At 39.0% G+C, this 21,946-nt stretch overlaps 2 protein-coding genes across 8 annotated transcripts; both read left to right on the top strand.

The window, feature by feature from the left end:
• Window positions 1–125: 125 nt before the first annotated feature.
• LOC115056382 (inner centromere protein A-like) lies at window positions 126–9,780 on the top strand. 4 transcript variants are annotated; one of them, XM_029522763.1, is made up of 21 exons: window positions 126–333; window positions 1,371–1,519; window positions 1,674–1,784; window positions 1,862–2,481; window positions 2,647–2,689; window positions 2,846–2,888; window positions 3,004–3,130; window positions 3,352–3,388; window positions 3,543–3,630; window positions 3,739–3,879; window positions 4,100–4,117; window positions 5,621–5,730; window positions 5,845–5,965; window positions 6,054–6,164; window positions 6,513–6,655; window positions 6,787–6,886; window positions 7,240–7,320; window positions 7,687–7,722; window positions 7,887–7,949; window positions 8,064–8,217; window positions 9,303–9,780. In XM_029522763.1, exons 2-21 carry the CDS (start codon window positions 1,380–1,382, stop codon window positions 9,476–9,478), a joined length of 2,463 nt encoding a protein of 820 aa, XP_029378623.1. In that variant the 5' UTR covers window positions 126–333; window positions 1,371–1,379; the 3' UTR covers window positions 9,479–9,780. The 4 variants fall into 4 exon arrangements, with proteins under 4 accessions (XP_029378623.1, XP_029378625.1, XP_029378626.1 ...); XM_029522765.1 differs by having other exon boundaries at window positions 8,097–8,217; XM_029522766.1 differs by lacking the exon at window positions 7,887–7,949.
• A 637-nt stretch (window positions 9,781–10,417) lies between these two features.
• LOC115055927 (inner centromere protein A-like) lies at window positions 10,418–21,137 on the top strand. Of its 4 annotated transcripts, none has more exons than XM_029522026.1 (21): window positions 10,418–10,608; window positions 11,627–11,775; window positions 11,931–12,041; window positions 12,119–12,738; window positions 12,904–12,946; window positions 13,102–13,144; window positions 13,258–13,384; window positions 13,600–13,636; window positions 13,791–13,878; window positions 13,987–14,127; window positions 14,348–14,365; window positions 16,179–16,288; window positions 16,403–16,523; window positions 16,612–16,722; window positions 17,210–17,352; window positions 17,484–17,583; window positions 17,864–17,944; window positions 18,277–18,312; window positions 18,477–18,539; window positions 18,654–18,807; window positions 20,667–21,137. In XM_029522026.1, exons 2-21 carry the CDS (start codon window positions 11,636–11,638, stop codon window positions 20,840–20,842), a joined length of 2,463 nt encoding a protein of 820 aa, XP_029377886.1. In that variant the 5' UTR covers window positions 10,418–10,608; window positions 11,627–11,635; the 3' UTR covers window positions 20,843–21,137. The 4 variants fall into 4 exon arrangements, with proteins under 4 accessions (XP_029377886.1, XP_029377888.1, XP_029377889.1 ...); XM_029522028.1 differs by having other exon boundaries at window positions 18,687–18,807; XM_029522029.1 differs by lacking the exon at window positions 18,477–18,539.
• The last annotated feature ends 809 nt before the right edge of the window (window positions 21,138–21,946 follow it).

Raw genomic sequence — 21,946 nt, forward strand, 5'->3', positions numbered from 1 at the left:
GAAAACAGGAATTTGTTTACTGTTTCCGCATTCTGCCACGGATGGCTACGCCCATTCACTGAAATCTGACCAATGAGGAAGCTTCCCCGGCGACGACTCCCCGGGATTGGCCGGGGAACTTTTGAACCAGTTAAACGGTTCAGCTGGTGAAGGGAAGGAGTGTTTTAACCGTTCGGGACGTCCGAAGTTTAACCTCACACATCAGATGGAAGCAAAGTCATTTCTCATTTACTGAAATACTGTTGTTTTTACGCCACTATGCGATAGATTTTTTTCTAGTTAGTGGAGCAGCGCGTGTCGGATTTCTTTCTCTCACAAACTCGGATATCAAAGGTAACTATTCAGAGACATTAGCATTAGCTAGACATCGTTGCTGCAAAAGTCTGTTAATCGAAGAACAATTTATATCTAACACATCTAAATGAACTTTGTGTGTCTACCACTAACTGTCAGAGACTGAGACAGTACTGCGGTGAAAAAGTTTATTTTTTTATGCTCATCCACTTTGATTCTTTGATGCTAGCTTGCTAAGCTAACGTGTTACCCGGGTAACGCTAAGTCGGTTAACACAATGACATTGTAAGACCCCTGGGTTTGTGTCTGACTCGTAGTTACTTTGCTCTGTTTTGGATGTAACACGACGTGTCAGTGATGAGGACAGCTGTATGACTGTCCTCCACAAGACATGAACACATACACCGACCTCACAACAAAAACAACAACAACAACAACAACAACAACAAAAACATTAAATCTGACCTCTGAGTGCGAAACTAATCAAATGATAAGCAGGAAAGCGGGACTTTGCCATTATTGTTTATGTATTTCGTCAGTTTGTGTATTGACATAATGAAAATATGGCTTTGGTGAATCCTTGAGTTTTACAAAGCTCTCCAGCATTGCAAAACATTGCATAATGTTCTTATGCAGCAGAATTGACATTGAATATTTAGTAAGGCTGCCTGTGTGTGTGTGTGTGTGTGTGTGTGTGTGTGTGTGTGTGTGTGAGTGATGCCCTAGATAGTTATTACAATGCACCTTTTACTGCTGCTAACCTTTGCATAAGCAGCAGGTGTGTACTTCATATGTCAAGAGTCAATGTCATTTTTTTTTAAACAGCTAATAGTCACAGAGCTAATAACTCATAGTGGCTGTTTAGCGGAAATATAATTATCCATATTACTACATACATATTTAATCCATACTGGAATAAATAAAAAGCCAAACTGAAATGGCAAAACAAAATGGAAATAGACCCAGTTTCTTAACACCTTAATGTTTTCTAGCTGACAGCAATTTTTTTGTTCTGGTTTGACATCTCCTGTCTGTCCCACCTTTTCTTTGTTTTAATTGGTGAATTTTTACCCCAGGCCGTCATCATGAACGCTGTGCTATCATCCGTACGTTCCCTCATGCAAATGTTTGATGAAAAAACACAAGAATTCATCAGTGACATTGATAATGTCCACATGGTTTGGCTTGAGGAGATCCAACAAGAAGCCAACCGTATGTTCTCAAGGTAGGCCCGAAGGAATGATCTAAAAATATACTGTTAGGTCTTTGGGTTGTTTTTGTCCCCCACCAGCCTGAAGATTTCCTTCTTTAGAAAGATGTTGTTCTGTGTACTTCATTTCATTGTGTTTACAAATGAAAACATTTTTGTTTTATTTCAGAGATTTTAATGCTGAACCGGAATTAATGCCAAAAACTCCATCACAAAAGAAGAACAGTCGCAGGAAACGTGTATCTTTAGGGCATCAAGAAGGAAATCAAGCGAGACGAAGGTTTGCTCCTTTCATTTCAAACAATGCCTACATAATGTTATCCAGGTTTTGTCTCTAAATGTTCCTTTCCTGTCTAGGTTTTCAAGGGGAAGACGCAGTAACCTTCGTGGCTCATCTGTCCCGTCACTGAACTTCATTGCTGAAGAACAGTCCATCCCTCAGAATTCCACCTCTGAAGACAACACTGCTGCACAGCCCAAACGCCCCACCCGTAAAAACAAACAGACAACAGCAAAGGTGACAGAGGATGCGAGCCATTCACCTTGTGGTAGCTGTGAAACTGAGGAGGTGCAAAACAGGAAGCCAGAGCTGGTGGTGGAAGAAGATGTGGACAAAGATACCAAAGTGGAAAACACCGAAGCCAAGACCAATGACTTATGTAGTACTGCCCCATCTCCACCTAAGATACCATCACCTGAGGTTGTTGTCAACATCTCCCCCTCAGACCGCTTGTCGGCTGACCTCTCTAAAAAGCTGGAGCCATCTCCTGGCCGAACAGCTGCTAAGATTGCAATAGCCGGAGCTGTGCAAAGTTCACACCAGAGCACTGCACGGTGCTCCCTCAAGCTACGTCACTCGCTGGCTGGTTTGCGCCACAGTATGACGCAGGAGTCGGTTCGCAGAGCCTCTCGCCGGTCTATTCTTAAGAGGAAGGCAGCTCGCATGGGCAACTCCACATGTAGCAGCAACGTTAGCCGTAAGTCATGAGCTATATTTGGTTCCTAACCACATAAAATGCAAAACATTTTCTAATTCATCCGTCCTTTTAATTCTTCTCAAGCTACACTTCATATTTGGCAATTTATTTACATAAATATATATATAATTTATTATTTATTTATTTATTTTTTTCTGATTGTAGAGGACTCTTGCGTGGATTCTACAGATGAACAGGACAATGAAGTGTGAGTAGTAACATTACAACTTTTTTTTTCTGGGATGTGTAAATTGTTGAGGAGAAATAAATTATTTGTAACAAGGAATAAAATAATTTTTAAGAGTTAGTGCTAAATTTGTCTGAGCAACCCTTTATTACAACTTGAATGTATTCTCTCTTCCAGCATGTCGGAAGCTGTAGCAGAGGAACAGACAGAAGCCCCAGAGGTGCAAATATATATATACTTGTCTTTTAAAAGTGTTGAATTAAAATCAATTACACCAAGTGTTTATTGCTCACCTGATGTTTTGTATTATTTGTATCAAATAAATGTACACACAGATGAACCAGAGTACACATCCATCTATTCAACGTGTCACTCGTTCTGTGGCTGCACACTCTCCCAAACTGGCACCTCCATCGTTGTTTACCACTGAGCTGAAAATAAGCACCCCTGACAAGAGAACAGGTACTGAGACTCCACATTTTCTAAATTAGAACTGAAATCAAATGATTTGCTATTATTATATTTTGGTTAATATATATATATATATATATATATATATATATATATATATATATATATATATATATATATATATATATATATATATATATTTTATGAAAACATGTATTTGTGTCCCAAAATGTAGTGAGTGTGCTAAATACATGCTTGCATTTGTGTTTCAGTTGTTGAGAAGCAGCAGACTTCCCAGTCAGGTCGCAGGTGAGTGCTTTGTATGTGTTATGTGATGGGCTATTGTCTCTCGGTAGTCTCAGTTACTGTGTACTGTCCTTACTGTTTTCATTGACAGAGAGTATCTGTATCATATTGAGACTGCTAGTAATTTCTGTATTGTCCTTTTTTTTTCTGTCTTTAGGTCAAGTCGAAGTGCTAAACGAAAGGCACCAGATACTGTAGAGGAAAGCCCCACAAAGAGGTTGTCTCCTCCCAAGAAAAGCAACAGCGTAAGATGCAAACATTTTAACTGTAATGTAAAAATATAAATTAAGGGGGTCCATGTATGAAAAATACAGTATAACTTGAGAATTTCTTCTCTTTTTAATTTAACACAGACAATCAGGCCCAACATGAGGAATTTCCTCCACACTGTGCAGAAGAATCAGATGTTGATGATGACTCCAAATTCTCTCGGCCGCACAGGCGTTATCAAATCCTTCATCAAGCACACCACTCCGATTAGGGTTGATCCTAAGGTCAGTGAAAAAATTGACGCATGGCAACATCACATTCCAAAACTATGTATGTAAAACTGTATCTTTCCTCATCAATTTTAATGTTGTTAATTTGAGCATAATCAGTATTTGCACTTTACGAATATTGCGTATTAACTGGCCAAAGCAGATGTGGATTTTAGTGAACGTTAATTAAATGGGATCTCTTATTTTGATATTTGTTTTTCCCTCCTCTCCTCAGTTGAGTGTTGGTATAGTGGTAAGTATCACTTTGAAGCACTGTATGCTGTCTGTGGGCATTTGATGGTGTCTAATCTCTCCTTGTGCTCTCTTGGTTAGTTTTTTCACTAGCACAGAATTTTAGATGAGCCCCTTTCCCACATCTGTGTTTCAACACAAACATTGAGACATCTCATCTACATCACAGCTGAAATTACGTCTGTCAGTTGAGTGGCTTGAGATTTAGAGCGATTTGTGAATTTGGTCTCAAGTGAAAGCGAGCTGCAGTGTTCCTGGATAAATGATCCAAAATGCAAAATGTTATCTAGGATTAGGCCTCATGTTACACTTAACTCACTAATCTAACCTCACAACTTCACACAATTCAGTTGAAGGTAGAAAGAACTTATCTTTTAATTCACATTCAGCCTCTGTAGGTGTTTTGACACTGTTGTGATTCACTGTTTGCTTCACTTCACTTTGTTTTGTCAGACTGTTACAGAGGATATCAAATGGTACAATCTGAGCATTTCGCTGACCATTGACTTTAGACTTTAGACTGTTTTAGAGGTATTATGGCTTCTGTAGGTTCTTTTACTTAAAATATGAGGGGAACGGAAAAAAAACCTCATTTGATTTCAAGAACTTTCTTCGTTATGCTTATCTTGACCTGAACATTATGGGACAACACACCTCTGGGCAGAGATAGGCAACCTCCCTCCTACACAAATGGACTGCAGAAATCTTCTTCCTCTCTGTGTGACTTCAGTGTAAAGTCACTTCATACAAAGTGTCTTATCCGGCAGCCAATCGACTCACACCACTCTTATGACGCAAACAAGGTGGGCCTAAAAACCATCTTCAATGTGACAAGATCACATAAATCTCCAAAATCATAACATTATATTTAAAGAAATAACTAAATGGAATTTTTAAAAAATATTTTAAAATTAACTAGACATTATTTATTCACATTATCTTCTTAAAGCCACAGAGGGCCATGGCACAGGGATGAAAGCTCCCTGGGTTGCTGACCCCTGACCTAGCCCATCAGTTAATTTTCATGCCAGAGCAGCCTGGTATCAAAATGTTCTTCTGGTGGAAGAAGAGAAAAATCTGACCTTGGGGAAGGTGGTTGTCTCACTCTTTAATTTCCTTTGACATTGACAGCTAACATGCTACATTATTTCACAGAAGCGGATCTCTATCCAGTTATGTTGTGTGTTTGTTGGTGATAGTGGCATCAGTACCAAGTTGCTCTGCCTATGTTTTCTAATTACGAGGTTGTCATTTAGTTTGGTGCACTTACTGTAACTGTCTACACAGACATTCAGAGACCAATGACCAGAGCTCAGAGAACCGCAAGTCTCCCCGATATCACGTGCCTCTTGTTTTCAGTATTATGGACATGAAGATAACCTGACAAAACTGTTTTGGTTGGGTTTTATTTTGGTGTTTATTCTGGAAGGTGATGTCTCGGATTATTTTGATAGATTGTTTTTAAGTATATTGTATGTTTTTTCAAAATCTATTCTCTTGCCAGACAAAAGAACGTCACAAACTGGAAGCTCTTAAAAAGAAGCAGGAGCAAGAGGAGGAGAGGATGAAGAAAATGGAGGAGGAGAAGAAAAGGAAACAGGAGGAACTCAAAAGGTTAACAATGTTTTTCATTGTTAATGCATTCTGATTGTGCAGTTTGGTAAATTAAGTAATCTGTTACTGTGAATGTTGACTTTTATACTGAAAATTGATAATTTGTTTTTCTAGGAAGAGGGACGAGAGGCTGAAAAGGGTGTTTGAGGCCAAAGTAAAAGAAGAACAGAGGGAGGAAGAAAAGAAAAAGAAGATTGAGCAGAAAATGGCTCAGATTGATGAGAAAAATGACAAGGTATGAAACCGCTTTGGTGACTCTGAATCTTTATGTTCACCTCAAAATTGATGTAGCTCTCATCTTTGAAATGTTCCTCTTCAATCAGCGTCAGATGGAGGAGAAATCTAAGAAGAAAGTGGCCATGAAACGGCAAGAAGAACTAGAACTGAAGAAGAAGTTGGAAGAAGAGGCTCGGAGGAAGAAGACTCAGCAAGCAGTGAGATGATGTTATCATTGTTTTATTGAGTCATCTCAGTTTCTGTGGCTGCGCATTAATCGGTGGATGTCTGGGCTTTTATTGCCAATATGAATTCTCTACTGGCACAGAGATTTGTTTTTGTTTGGAATATAGACTACAAAGGACATGGCTATGTTAGATGTAACCTGTACTGAAGCAATCCAATGCAATAATGAGGTATAACCTATTTGTGATCGCTTGTCGTGTGTGTGTGGAGAGAGAGATTATTATTTATTTATTTATTTTTTAAGTGACTTAAGTTTCCTTTGCTGTTATTCATTACAATTGGACTTTTTCTCATGTTTTGTGTGTTTCTTTAAACTTAAGGAGGAAGAGAAGCGGCAGCAGGAAGCCAAAAAGAAGGCTGAGGAGGAGGAACAGCGAGCTCGCAAACTGGCTGAAGCTCGTAAAGCACTGGAGCTGAGGAGGGAGCAAGAACTAGAGAGAGAACGACAAGCTGCTGCTGAGAGGTGATTTATTGGAACCAAAGGAACTGCTTAGTAAATTTAGTAAACTGAATACTGAAAGTTGCACTGGTGAACACAAGACTCCATCCTTTTAGTTTATTTTTTCCTGATTTCATGAGTTGTTGTATTTCCAGGGAGCGGGTAGAAAAGGAAAAAGCTCTCACTCTGCAGCGTGAACTGGAGAGAGCGGCAAGGGACAAAGAGAAGAGGGAACTGGAAGAGAAAAGAAAACTGGTAAGGAATTTAAACTTAGCACAAACATGTCTTTGGCACATTTATTGACTGCTGTTGAATTGGTGCAGAACTAAACTAGTTTTATGAAGCACAAAGAGTCAGGTGATGCATAACAATCTGGTATCTGGTTACCTTTATTTGATGTCACTTTTATAACCAATAGTAACTGACATGATATCAAAAGATTGTTGTAAACACTCATGCGGATCGTTTTCATTTCAATAATCTGTTCCACAATTGGCTAAGAAGTCCTTGTTTACATCAACAAAACAACTTCACCCTGTCCGCGTGTGTTCTAAATTTTTGTTATGAATTTCCACAGCTGATTCATTGTGTGCTCTTTCTTTCTGCAGGAGGAGCAGCAGAGATTAGCTGCAGAAGAAAAAGCTGCTAAGCAGAGAGAAGCAGCTGCTAAACAAGCAGCTAACACTCAGGTAAACTCAGAACAGGCAATAAAACTTAAAATTTAAAATGATCTGGTCGAGGCATCAGCAACATGGTCCAAGAAAATGACAGAGTTTCAGATGAAAACATCAATCAACAACTGACCTAAACACAGTCTAGTGGAGTTTGTCAGAGATTAGCAGAGGAACAGACAGAAAGAGTCAAAAATGGCATAATAACTATAACTATTATAATATACTTAATATACTTAATATAACTATAAAATTATGTGCATAAGGAACTACACATTACACTGTGCTGAGGATATGAAATAAGCATTTACTCACTGGAATTAATCTTATTTATCAACATTGGTCCAACTAAAAGTGCGGTTTTCTCCCCTCTCTCTAATGAAGGCTCCTGCTAGCCTGAATGTGACTGTGGATATTGAGGTAAGACAATTTTCTCCCTTCAATTTAAAAATAATTTAGAAACAGTTCTCCATCTGTCCTTGTAAAACAAAGCAACAAATAGGGTTTACCATGATTTGCTCTCTATTGGATTCTTAAGCAGTGATTAAAACAAAACTCATCACTTTGCTCCTTGATCTTTTCAGCACTCTGTAATGAGCACACCAGTAGGAAAAGGTGGTGGCCTTAATGTGACTGTGGATATTGAGGTAAAATTGATTTTTGTATGCAGTTATTTCATCCATTTCTATCTTAAACTCGATAGAGAACTAATTTCTCATCAAAGCAAAGCCTCCATAATGTGTTTTTATCTTCTGCTGCAGAAATCACCACAGTCTTATGTCATCACTCCAAAGGGTGGCAACAAACCCCTGACTATGTCCAAAAATCTGGAGGATTATGGAATGGATCAAAACAGTGATGACTCTACAGATGATGAGTCAGCCCCGAGGAAACCGATTCCATCCTGGGCAGAGGGTATGTATGACATGTCGGTGTCTTCAGTCCCTCGATCTTCTGTAGTGTTGTCGATAATCTGGTTTTATGATGCATGTAGCGCAGGATACAAGGTTCAAACATTTAAACTGACTCTACAGTCACAGCTCAGCTCCCTTGTCTAGACAGGGCAGGCCTGTTGAGCTTTCACTATGTCCTCACATTGAAGCCATGGGCCTTGAACTGTGGTGCCTTTGTCAGTAAAGACATCAGGAATGGGTTCAACTTTTTTCCTCGCTCCAACATCTGCACAACCAGCTAACCAGCTAACTAGCTTACTACCTGCAGCCGTTACTCAATGTTACTTCAAAGACCAAAGATAAGCATGAAATGGGCCATCCTTATCCGTGTGTGGATTTGTTAAAGAAGAACGCCCTCTTGTTAACTGGCATGTCAGTGCTGTATCTCCACTGTGTGGCAGACTGTCCTGGACAATATCAGAATTTATTATCCACCCCCTGCCTTTTTATTGGATATGGGAAAGTTTAAATTGGACTGTTCTAAATTTTTGCCACTATCAGGAAGTGGTGCTTCTGAAGGATCCCTGAAATCATTAACTTTGCAATGTTCAAACTGAACATATGTGCGTGTCACTAGTCCAAATCAAGTTTTGTCAGAATGAGTCTTGGTCTGTGTAACAAACATGTTTTTGTCTGCATCCTCTGACTGGATCAGTAGTAATTAGCATGATGACATTTACGTGGCCTTTACATGTGGTTTTACATTTTTCAAAGTCACTGAAAAAAGGCAGACAGTATTTTCATCCAACTCATTGAATAAGCAGTATCTCAGTTACCCAAAACTAATAAAAGCCTCAAACAGTTGTCAGTGGAGTTGACAAAATCAGTCAGGCTACTAACGAGAAACCTGCTTTTGACAACCTCTGAAATCAAGAACATGACTAAGATGATGGAGCTGAGCGAACAGGCATTTCTCATATTGGGTGTTAGGATTGTGAGCACCACAGTCATAGATAAAAAAATCACATCTATTGGTTGCATGGTTTATGATTTTATTTTCATGAATCACAGCTTTGAGTGAAAACATTTGTATTTCCCCCCTCCCAGGTCCCAACCTCCAGCAGATAATTATGAAGCAGTACTTCAATCCTCCAGATTTGGACTTTTTCTTTGGGTCAGTTGAGCCACCAAGACTGGAAAACATCTTTTACAAGAGCAAACCTCGTTATTTTAAACGCACCAGCTCTGCCGTGTGGCACTCTCCTCCCATTGGATCCAAGTAATGTCTGTACTTGGAGATCCATAGACACTGCTGTATAAATGTTTGTTTTTTTGTTTGTTCTTTTGCTTTAAAGTGTTTTTACAATAAAGTAACTTTCTGAATGTTTTCCCCAACTATTAAACTTGTTAAAGGTTTTAGAAATATTGCCTCTTTTGTAAAATATCATGGATTTACGTGATACGTTTTTGATAAAACTGATTCTTTGTACTTGAAAATGAGTTTGTATCATGAGCCATTGGGAGCTGATCTAAAGTTTTTTGGGGTTATTTTTTGTCAAGTTACCAATAAAAACTTTAACTCGTATATAGTATTTGATTCATTTCATTAAAATGACTGGACCAAAAATATTTAGCAGGTGGCAGCTTGTAAAGGATTTGATCATAAATGACCTCCAGCAGAGATTAACCAGGTTCATCAAGCTGATTAGGGTCTGCTCAGGTTTAGGTAGGTCCTATTCAAGTTGGGCAAACGTGGAGGTCAGAAAAGATTCACAATCAGTGAGTCAGTAAGCTTATATTATTGATGAAATAACATTGCATTTTAACACAAATTTTGTCTTTGAGACTAATTTGAAAATTAGTTATTTCACTAATAAGCAGCTGTGTAATACGCAGGGAAGCTGGTTATATTATGTCCTGTCTGAGTTTATTTCACTATTTAACAACCTGCTCACTCGATATTGTCTCTTACTTACACCTTACCTGTGAAAAGTGATTCCATGGCACCTATTTCTGTTCCGCTCATTGGAACAACCATGAAAACATTAAGTACAATTTGTGTTTGGACAGTAACAAACACGTCTCTGCACAGTCAGTGTATGGTTTCCGCATTCTGCCACGATGGCCACGCCCATTCACTGAAATCTGACCAATGAGGAAGCTTCCCCGGCGACGACTCCCTGGGATTGGCCGGGGAACTTTTGAACCAGTTAAACGGTTCAGCTGGTGAAGGGAAGGAGTGTTTTAACCGTTCGGGACGTCCGAAGTTTAACCTCACACATCAGATGGAAGCAAAGTCATTTCTCATTTACTGAAATACTGTTGTTTTTACGCCACTATGCGATAGATTTTTTTCTAGTTAGTGGAGCAGCGCGTGTCGGATTTCTTTCTCTCACAAACTCGGATATCAAAGGTAACTATTCAGAGACATTAGCATTAGCTAGACATCGTTGTTGCAAAAGTCTGTTAATCGAAGAACAATTTATATCCAACACATCTAAATGAACTTTGTGTGTCTACCACTAACTGTCAGAGACAGAGACAGTACTGCGGTTAAAATGTTTATTTTTTTTAAGCTCATCCACTTTGATTCTTTGATGCTAGCTTGCTAAGCTAACGTGTTACCCGGGTAACGCTAAGTCGGTTAACACAATGACATTGTAAGACCCCTGGGTTTGTGTCTGACTCGTAGTTACTTTGCTCTGTTTTGGATGTAACACGACGTGTCAGTGATGAGGACAGCTGTATGACTGTCCTCCACAAGACACGAACACATACACAGACCTCACAACCAAAAAAAAAAAAAATCAAACATTAAATCTGATCTCTGAGTGCGAAACTAAACAAATGATAAGCAGGAAAGCGGGACTTTGCCATTATTGTTTATGTATTTCGTCAGTTTGTGTATTGACATAATGAAAATATGGCTTTGGTGAATCCTTGAGTTTTACAAAGCTCTCCAGCATTGCAAAACATTGCATAATGTTCTTATGCAGCAGAATTGACATTGAATATTTAGTAAGGCTGCCTGTGTGTGTGTGTGTGTGTGTGTGTGTGTGTGTGTGTGTGTGAGTGATGCCCTAGATAGTTATTACAATGCACCTTTTACTGCTGCTAACCTTTGCATAAGCAGCAGGTGTGTACTTCATATGTCAAGAGTCAATGTCATTTTTTTTAAACAGCTAATAGTCACGTAGCTAATAACTCTTAATGTCTGTAGCGGAAATATAATTATCCATATTACTACATACATATTTAATCCATACTGGAATAAATAAAAAGCCAAACTGAAATGGCAAAACAAAATGGAAATAGACCCAGTTTCTTAACGCCTTAATGTTTTCTAGCTGACAACAATTTTTTTGTTCTGGTTTGACATCTCCTGTCTGTCCCACCTTTTCTTTGTTTTAATTGGTGAATTTTTACCCCAGGCCGTCATCATGAACGCTGTGCTATCATCCGTACGTTCCCTCATGCAAATGTTTGATGAAAAAACACAAGAATTCATCAGTGACATTGATAATGTCCACATGGTTTGGCTTGAGGAGATCCAACAAGAAGCCAACCGTATGTTCTCAAGGTAGGCCCGAAGGAATGATCTAAAAATATACTGTTAGGTCTTTGAGTTGTTTTTGTCCCCCACCAGCCTGAAGATTTCCTTCTTTAGAAAGATGTTGTTCTGTGTACTTCATTTCAGGAAGTGTTTACAAATGAAAACATTTTGCTTTATTTCAGAGATTTTAATGCTGAACCGGAATTAATGCCAAAAACTCCATCACAAAAGAAGAACAGTCGCAGGAAACGTGTATCTTTAGGGCATCAAGAAGGAAATCAAGCGAGCCGAAGGTTTGCTCCTTTCATTTCAAACAATGCCTACATAATGTTATCCAGGTTTTGTCTCTAAATGTTCCTTTCCTGTCTAGGTTTTCAAGGGGAAGACGCAGTAACCTTCGTGGCTCATCTGTCCCGTCACTGAACTTCATTGCTGAAGAACAGTCCATCCCTCAGAATTCCACCTCTGAAGACAACACTGCTGCACAGCCCAAACGCCCCACCCGTAAAAACAAACAGACAACAGCAAAGGTGACAGAGGATGCGAGCCATTCACCTTGTGGTAGCTGTGAAACTGAGGAGGTGCAAAACAGGAAGCCAGAGCTGGTGGTGGAAGAAGATGTGGACAAAGATACCAAAGTGGAAAACACCGAAGCCAAGACCAATGACTTATGTAGTACTGCCCCATCTCCACCTAAGATACCATCACCTGAGGTTGTTGTCAACATCTCCCCCTCAGACCGCTTGTCGGCTGACCTCTCTAAAAAGCTGGAGCCATCTCCTGGCCGAACAGCTGCTAAGATTGCAATAGCCGGAGCTGTGCAAAGTTCACACCAGAGCACTGCACGGTGCTCCCTCAAGCTACGTCACTCGCTGGCTGGTTTGCGCCACAGTATGACGCAGGAGTCGGTTCGCAGAGCCTCTCGCCGGTCTATTCTTAAGAGGAAGGCAGCTCGCATGGGCAACTCCACATGTAGCAGCAACGTTAGCCGTAAGTCATGAGCTATATTTGGTTCCTAACCACATAAAATGCAAAACATTTTCTAATTCATCCGTCCTTTTAATTCTTCTCAAGCTACACTTCATATTTGGCAATTTATTTACATAAATATATATATAATTTATTATTTATTTTTTTATTTTTTTCTGATTGTAGAGGACTCTTGCGTGGATTCTACAGATGAACAGGACAATGAAGTGTGAGTAGTAACATTACAACTTTTTTTTCTGGGATGTGTAAATTGTTGAGGAGAAATAAATTATTTGTAACAAGGAATAAAATAATTTTTAAGACTTAGTGCTAAATTTGTCTGAGCAACCCTTTATTACAACTTGAATGTATTCTCTCTTCCAGCATGTCGGAAGCTGTAGCAGAGGAACAGACAGAAGCCCCAGAGGTGCAAATATATATACTTGTCTTTTAAAAGTGTTGAATTAAAATCAATTACACCAAGTGTTTATTGCTCACATGATGTTTTGTATTATTTGTATCAAATAAATGTACACACAGATGAACCAGAGTACACATCCATCTATTCAACGTGTCACTCGTTCTGTGGCTGCACACTCTCCCAAACTGGCACCTCCATCGTTGTTTACCACTGAGCTGAAAATAAGCACCCCTGACAAGAGAACAGGTACTGAGACTCCACATTTTCTAAATTAGAACTGAAATCAAATGATTTGCTATTATTATATTTTGGTTAAAATATATATATATATATATATATATATATATATTAGTATAGTATGTATTAGTTTGATTTTTTTTTTTTTTTTTTTTTTTTTATGTAAACATGTATTTGTGTCCCAAAATGTGTGTGCTAAATACATGCTTGCATTTGTGTTTCAGTTGTTGAGAAGCAGCAGACTTCCCAGTCAGGTCGCAGGTGAGTGCTTTGTATGTGTTATGTGATGGGCTATTGTCTCTCAGTAGTCTCAGTTACTGTGTACTGTCCTTACTGTTTTCATTGACAGAGAGTATCTGTATCATATTGAGACTGCTAGTAATTTCTGTATTGTCCTTTTTTTTTCTGTCTTTAGGTCAAGTCGAAGTGCTAAACGAAAGGCACCAGATACTGTAGAGGAAAGCCCCACAAAGAGGTTGTCTCCTCCCAAGAAAAGCAACAGCGTAAGATGCAAACATTTTAACTGTAATGTAAAAATATAAATTAAGGGGGTCCATGTATGAAAAATACAGTATAACTTGAGAATTTCTTCTCTTTTTAATTTAACACAGACAATCAGGCCCAACATGAGGAATTTCCTCCACACTGTGCAGAAGAATCAGATGTTGATGATGACTCCAAATTCTCTCGGCCGCACAGGCGTTATCAAATCCTTCATCAAGCACACCACTCCGATTAGGGTTGATCCTAAGGTCAGTGAAACAATTGACGCATGGCAACATCACATTCCAAAACTATGTATGTAAAACTGTATCTTTCCTCATCAATTTTAATGTTGTTAATTTGAGCATAATCAGTATTTGCACTTTACAAACATTGCATATTAACTGGCCAAAGTAGATGTGGATTTTAGTGAACGTTAATTAAATGGGATCTCTTATTTTGATATTTGTTTTTCCCTCCTCTCCTCAGTTGAGTGTTGGTATAGTGGTAAGTATCACTTTGAAGCACTGTATGCTGTCTGTGGGCATTTGATGGTGTCTAATCTCTCCTTGTGCTCTCTTGGTTAGTTTTTTCACTAGCACAGAATTTTAGATGAGCCCCTTTCCCACATCTGTGTTTCAACACAAACATTGAGACATCTCATCTACATCACAGCTGAAATTACGTCTGTCAGTTGAGTGGCTTGAGACTTAGAGTGATTTGGGAATTTGGTCTCAAGTGAAAGCGAGCTGCAGTGTTCCTGGATAAATGATCCAAAATGCAAAATGTTGTCTAGGATTAGGCCTCATGCTACACTTAATACACCCTGCATTGGAAAAAAACGCTATATGCAGAAACCAGTTGAATCTTGCACTTTTTTGAGGTTCATGTGTGAAAGGGGCCAGTGCATATATTTTAACACCATCCCAGACTGTACTTGGTAGATTATATCTCTGCTCTCACAGGTAACTAATGCTCACACTTAGACAAAGCTAACAATGACTCAAAGCAGCCCCTCCAATAAAAGGCAAAAACCTCACAACTTCACACAATTCAGTTGAAGGTAGAAAGAACTTATCTTTTAATTCACATTCAGCCTCTGTAGGTGTTTGGACACTGTTGTGATTCACTGTTTGCTTCACTTCACTTTGTTTTGTCAGACTGTTACAGAGGATATCAAATGGTACAATCTGAGCATTTCGCTGACCATTGACTTTAGACTTTAGACTGTTTTAGAGGTATTATGGCTTCTGTAGGTTCTTTCACTTAAAATATGAGGGGAACGGAAAAAAAACCTCATTTGATTTCAAGAACTTTCTTCGTTATGCTTATCTTGACCTGAACATTATGGGACAACACACCTCTGGGCAGAGATAGGCAACCTCCCTCCTACACAAATGGACTGCAGAAATCTTCTTCCTCTCTGTGTGACTTCAGTGTAAAGTCACTTCATACAAAGTGTCTTATCCGGCAGCCATTCGACTCACACCACTCTTATGTACATGTTAAAGGCTTCAACGGAAATTCTTCATGTACACATTGAATTCGTGGTTAGTTTAGAGGTGGTCGAGAGCTCAAAATAAGTCACCAGGCTGTCTGCAACAGGTGACGCAAACAAGGTGGGCCTAAAAACCATCTTCAATGTGACAAGATCACATAAATCTCCAAAATCATAACATTATATTTAAAGAAATAACTAAATGGAATTTTTAAAAAATATTTTAAAATTAACTAGACATTATTTATTCACATTATCTTCTTAAAGCCACAGAGGGCCATGGCACAGGGATGAAAGCTCCCTGGGTTGCTGACCCCTGACCTAGCCCATCAGTTCATTTTCATGCCAGAGCAGCCTGGTATCAAAATGTTCTTCTGGTGGAAGAAGAGAAAAATCTGACCTTGGGGAAGGTGGTTGTCTCACTCTTTAATTTCCTTTGACGTTGACAGCTAACATGCTATATTATTTCACAGAAACGGATCTCTAGCCAGTTATGTTGTGTGTTTGTTGGTGATAGTGGCACCAGTACCAAGTTGCTCTGTCTATGTTTTCTAATTACGAGGTTGTCATTTAGTTTGGTGCACTTACTGTAACTGTCTACACAGACATTCAGAGACCAATGACCAGAGCTCAGAGAACCGCAAGTCTCCCCGATATCACGTGCCTCTTGTTTTCAGTATTATGGAAATGAAGATAACCTGACAAAACTGTTTTGGTTGGGTTTTATTTTGGTGTTTATTCTGGACGGTGATGTCTCGGATTATTTTGATAGATTGTTTTTAAGTATATTGTATGTTTTTTCAAAATCTATTCTCTTGCCAGACAAAAGAACGTCACAAACTGGAAGCTCTTAAAAAGAAGCAGGAGCAAGAGGAGGAGAGGATGAAGAAAATGGAGGAGGAGAAGAAAAGGAAACAGGAGGAACTCAAAAGGTTAACAATGTTTTTCATTGTTAATGCATTCTGATTGTGCAGTTTGGTAAATTAAGTAATCTGTTACTGTGAATGTTGACTTTTATACTGAAAATTGAAAATTTGTTTTTCTAGGAAGAGGGACGAGAGGCTGAAAAGGGTGTTTGAGGCCAAAGTAAAAGAAGAACAGAGGGAGGAAGAAAAGAAAAAGAAGATTGAGCAGAAAATGGCTCAGATTGATGAGAAAAATGACAAGGTATGAAACCGCTTTGGTGACTCTGAATCTTTATGTTCACCTCAAAATTGATGTAGCGCTCATCTTTGAAATGTTCCTCTTCGATCAGCGTCAGATGGAGGAGAAAGCTAAGAAGAAAGTGGCCATGAAACGGCAAGAGGAACTAGAACTGAAGAAGAAGTTGGAAGAAGAGGCTCGGAGGAAGAAGACTCAGCAAGCAGTGAGATGATGTTATTGTTTTGTTGAGTCATCTCAGTTTCTGTGGCTGTGCATTAATCGGTGGATGTCTGGGCTTTTATTGCCAATATGAATTCTCTACTGGCACAGAGATTTGTTTTTGTTTGGAATATAGACTACAAAGGACATGGCTATGTTAGATGTAACCTGTACTGAAGCAATCCAATGCAATAATGAGGTATAACCTATTTGTGATCGCTTGTCAAATGTTTTTTTTTATGTATGTGTGTGTGTGCGCGTGTGTGTATATATTATTTATTTATATATAAATAATAATAATAATATATATATATATAAGTAATTGATAATACTAACAACAATAATAAAAAATTATTATTATGTTATTTTTATTATTATTATTATTATTTATTTATTTTTTATTTATTTTTTTTGGTGACTTAAGTTTCCTTTGCTGTTATTCATTACAATTGGACTTTTTCTCATGTTTTGTGTGTTTCTTTAAACTTAAGGAGGAAGAGAAGCGGCAGCAGGAAGCCAAAAAGAAGGCTGAGGAGGAGGAACAGCGAGCTCGCAAACTGGCTGAAGCTCGTAAAGCACTGGAGCTGAGGAGGGAGCAAGAACTAGAGAGAGAACGACAAGCTGCTGCTGAGAGGTGATTTATTGGAACCAAAGGAACTGCTTAGTAAATTTAGTAAACTGAAGACTGAAAGTTGCACTGGTGAACACAAGACTCCATCCTTTTAGTTTATTTTTTCCTGATTTCATGAGTTGTTGTATTTCCAGGGAGCGGGTAGAAAAGGAAAAAGCTCTCACTCTGCAGCGTGAACTGGAGAGAGCAGCAAGGGACAAAGAGAAGAGGGAACTGGAAGAGAAAAGAAAACTGGTAAGGAATTTAAACTTAGCACAAACATGTCTTTGGCACATTTATTGACTGCTGTTGAATTGGTGCAGAACTAAACTAGTTTTATGAAGCACAAAGAGTCAGGTGATGCATAACAATCTGGTATCTGGTTACCTTTATTTGATGTCACTTTTATAACCAATAGTAACTGACATGATATCAAAAGATTGTTGTAAACACAACTTCACCCTGTCCGCGTGTGTTCTAAATTTTTGTTATGAATTTCCACAGCTGATTCATTGTGTGCTCTTTCTTTCTGCAGGAGGAGCAGCAGAGATTAGCTGCAGAAGAAAAAGCTGCTAAGCAGAGAGAAGCAGCTGCTAAACAAGCAGCTAACACTCAGGTAAACTCAGAACAGGCAATAAAACTTAAAATTTAAAATGATCTGGTCGAGGCATCAGCAACATGGTCCAAGAAAATGACAGAGTTTCAGATGAACACATCAATCAGCAACTGTGACCTAAACACAGTCTAGTGGAGTTTGTCAGAGATTAGCAGAGGAACGGACAGAAAGAGTCAAAAATGGCATAATAACAGAATGAAATTATGTGCATAAGGAACTACACATTACACCGTGCTGAGGATATGAAATAAGCATTTACTCACTGGAATTAATCTTATTTATCAACATTGGTCCAACTAAAAGTGCGGTTTTCTCCCCTCTCTCTAATGAAGGCTCCTGCTAGCCTGAATGTGACTGTGGATATTGAGGTAAGACAATTTTCTCCCTTCAATTTAAAAATAATTTAGAAACAGTTCTCCATCTGTCCTTGTAAAACAAAGCAACAAATGGGGTTTACCATGATTTGCTCTCTATTGGATTCTTAAGCAGTGATTAAAACAAAACTCATCACTTTGCTCCTTGATCTTTTCAGCACTCTGTAATGAGCACACCAGTAGGAAAAGGTGGTGGCCTTAATGTGACTGTGGATATTGAGGTAAAATTGATTTTTGTATGCAGTTATTTCATCCATTTCTATCTTAAACTCGATAGAGAACTAATTTCTCATCAAAGCAAAGCCTCCATAATGTGTTTTTATCTTCTGCTGCAGAAATCACCACAGTCTTATGTCATCACTCCAAAGGGTGGCAACAAACCCCTGACTATGTCCAAAAATCTGGAGGATTATGGAATGGATCAAAACAGTGATGACTCTACAGATGATGAGTCAGCCCCGAGGAAACCGATTCCATCCTGGGCAGAGGGTATGTATGACATGTCGGTGTCTTCAGTTCCTCGATCTTCTGTAGTGTTGTCAATAATTCGGTTTTATGATGCGGGTAGCGCAGGATACAAGGTTCACCCTCTTGTTAACTGGCATGTCAGTGCTGTATCTCCACTGTGTGGCAGACTGTCCTGGACACTATCAGAATTTATTATGCACCCCCTGCCTTTTTATTGGATATGGGAAAGTTTATATTCAGTTTGTTCAAGAAGGAGGGAACGTTAATAAGATAACAAGGAGGCAAGGCAGCTTAGAGGATTCCAGTGACTGGGAGATGCAGGTAGATTTAGGAGGAAAGCTTGTTGTTCCCCAGGAAATAGCCTGTACAAAGCTAAGGCCTGATATAATTTTGTGGTCTAGGAGTAGAAAGAGAGTACATTTCATAGAGCTGACTGCTGTGGGAGGATTCATTTGAAGAAGCATATGAAAGGAAAAAGCTCAGGTATGCAGATCTAGGTAAGGATGCTGAGCAACGAGGGAGGAAGGTTAGGATCTGTCCAGTGGAAGTAGGATGTAGAGGGTTTGTAGCCAGATCAGTTGTTGCTTTGTTGAGGGAGTTAGGAGGAAGGAGACATAGTGTGAGGAAAATAGTCAAAGAAATGTTGGCCGTAAGATCCAGTTAGTGGATTTGGATTAGAAGAAGTAATAGTAGCTGGGGGCCCAGCAGGGGGAGCTCTTAAGATAGATAGACTCTAGGGAGGAGCAGAGGAAGAAATCCAGGAAGAGGAAGTGTATTTAAGTGGTGGGTGTGGCCTGTTTGAGCCTCTTTGAGACTAGGCGGTTAGTTAAGGTGAATTGGCCCTGCATTAGTTTGATTTGGTTTGACTATAGGACTGTCCAGATGAGTTTGTCACCACCCTGCACCCTCGATACTTTCATGCCCCCTACCCGAACCAGGGTCTGTATCCCCACCCCGCTTTCACTGGTGCAGTTGGTGAGAGGTCAGAGTAGTTGACAGTAGTGCTGTTTGAGATAGTTGTCTTTGTGTGAGGAGCGTTGATGGCTGGCATTAGGGGGTGACTCTGGGACGTCAGTGATCACTGTCTAGCCTCCTGGAGGTGTTGTGGGCCTAACTAGACGACAAACCGGTGAAAGGAGGTTCCCACCTGACGACCCCAAAGACATGTTAGCTGTGACTGCTCACTGGCCTAGTTAGATATTGTCTGTAGGGCACATAGGCAGGGCAAAGTTTGTTGTAAGGGAGTTAATCACTCAGTCTGGTCCATTTTTTTTGTTGCACAAGTTTTTGTGTTTACTCTAAATTGGACTGTTCTTCATTTTTGCCACTATCAGGAAGTGGTGCTTCTGAAGGATCCCTGAAATCATTAACTTTGCAATGTTCAAACTGAACATATGTGCGTGTCACTAGTCCAAATCAAGTTTTGTCAGAATGAGTCTTGGTCTGTGTAACAAACATGTTTTTGTCTGCATCCTCTGACTGGATCAGTAGTAATTAGCATGATGACATTTACGTGGCCTTTACATGTGGTTTTACATTTTTCAAAGTCACTGAAAAAAGGCAGACAGTATTTTCATCCAACTCATTGAATAAGCAGTAACTCAGTTACCCAAAACTAATAAAAGCCTCAAACAGTTGTCAGTGGAGTTGACAAAATCAGTCAGGCTACTAACGAGAAACCTGCTTTTGACAACCTCTGAAATCAAGAACATAACTAAGATGATGGAGCTGAGCGAACAGGCATTTCTCATATTGGGTGTTAGGATTGTGAGCACCACAGTCATAGATAAAAAAATCACATCTATTGGTTGCATAGTTTATGATTTTATTTTCATGAATCACAGCTTTGAGTGAAAACATTTGTATTTCCCCCCTCCCAGGTCCCAACCTCCAGCAGATAATTATGAAGCAGTACTTCAATCCTCCAGATTTGGACTTTTTCTTTGGGTCAGTTGAGCCACCAAGACTGGAAAACATCTTTTACAAAAGCAAACCTCGTTATTTTAAACGCACCAGCTCTGCCGTGTGGCACTCTCCTCCCATTGGATCCAAGTAATGTCTGTACTTGGAGATCCATAGACACTGCTGTATAAATGTTTGTTTTTTTGTTTGTTCTTTTGCTTTAAAGTGTTTTTACAATAAAGTAACTTTCTGAATGTTTTCCCCAACTATTAAACTTGTTAAAGGTTTTAGAAATATTGCCTCTTTTGTAAAATATCATGGATTTACGTGATACGTTTTTGATAAAACTGATTCTTTGTACTTGAAAATGAGTTTGTATCATGAGCCATTGGGAGCTGATCTAAAGTTTTTTTGGGGTTATTTTTTGTCAAGTTACCAATAAAAACTTTAACTCGTATATTGTATTTGATTCATTTCATTAAAATGACTGGACCAAAAATATTTAGCAGGTGGCAGCTTGTAAAGGATTTGATCATAAATGACCTCCAGCAGAGATTAACCAGGTTCATCAAGCTGATTAGGGTCTGCTCAGGTTTAGGTAGGTCCTATTCAAGTTGGGCAAACGTGGAGGTCAGAAAAGATTCACAATCAGTGAGTCAGTAAGAGCCAAAGAGTTACACACCACAGGGCAGCAGGACATTTAAATACACTGTTGTGACAGTGATCTTCATCACAGCGCTTACACAGCTGCTGTCCAAGAGGTGTACTGTGATGGCGACATTTGATTCATCCAAAAATATCTATTATTGTTTTATTGTGAGTTTGCACAAACCGCCGTGGAGGAAGTTTCACTATATCCTGCCCATTTAGATGATGATGACGTTGCCAGATCGTGTAGTTTTCCGCCCGTTTTATGTAGTTGTCTCTTCAGTGGCAAAGGATAAAATGACTCGAACTGGATGATAATAAAAATAGTGATAATATAAAAATACTCATTAGAAGTGAGTTTATATTCCAAATATGTTCAAACAACAAGGAAGCAGCAGATGTCACACCAGTCAGAAACACTGATCTTACAGACACAAATGTCAGTCAAATCTAAAATTAGACATTTAAGTCAGAGTAACTTACAAATTTTAAATAATTGCTGCAAAGTTACCAAGAAATCAGGAAAAGAGGCTAAATACTAACTATTCATTTATCAATATTGGTGCCCACAATTATAAATAGAGAATGTGGCTTGCTTTTTTGGCTTAAT

This window comes from Echeneis naucrates, chromosome 16 (genome assembly GCF_900963305.1).
Source record: "Echeneis naucrates chromosome 16, fEcheNa1.1, whole genome shotgun sequence".
NCBI lineage: Eukaryota > Metazoa > Chordata > Actinopteri > Carangiformes > Echeneidae > Echeneis > Echeneis naucrates.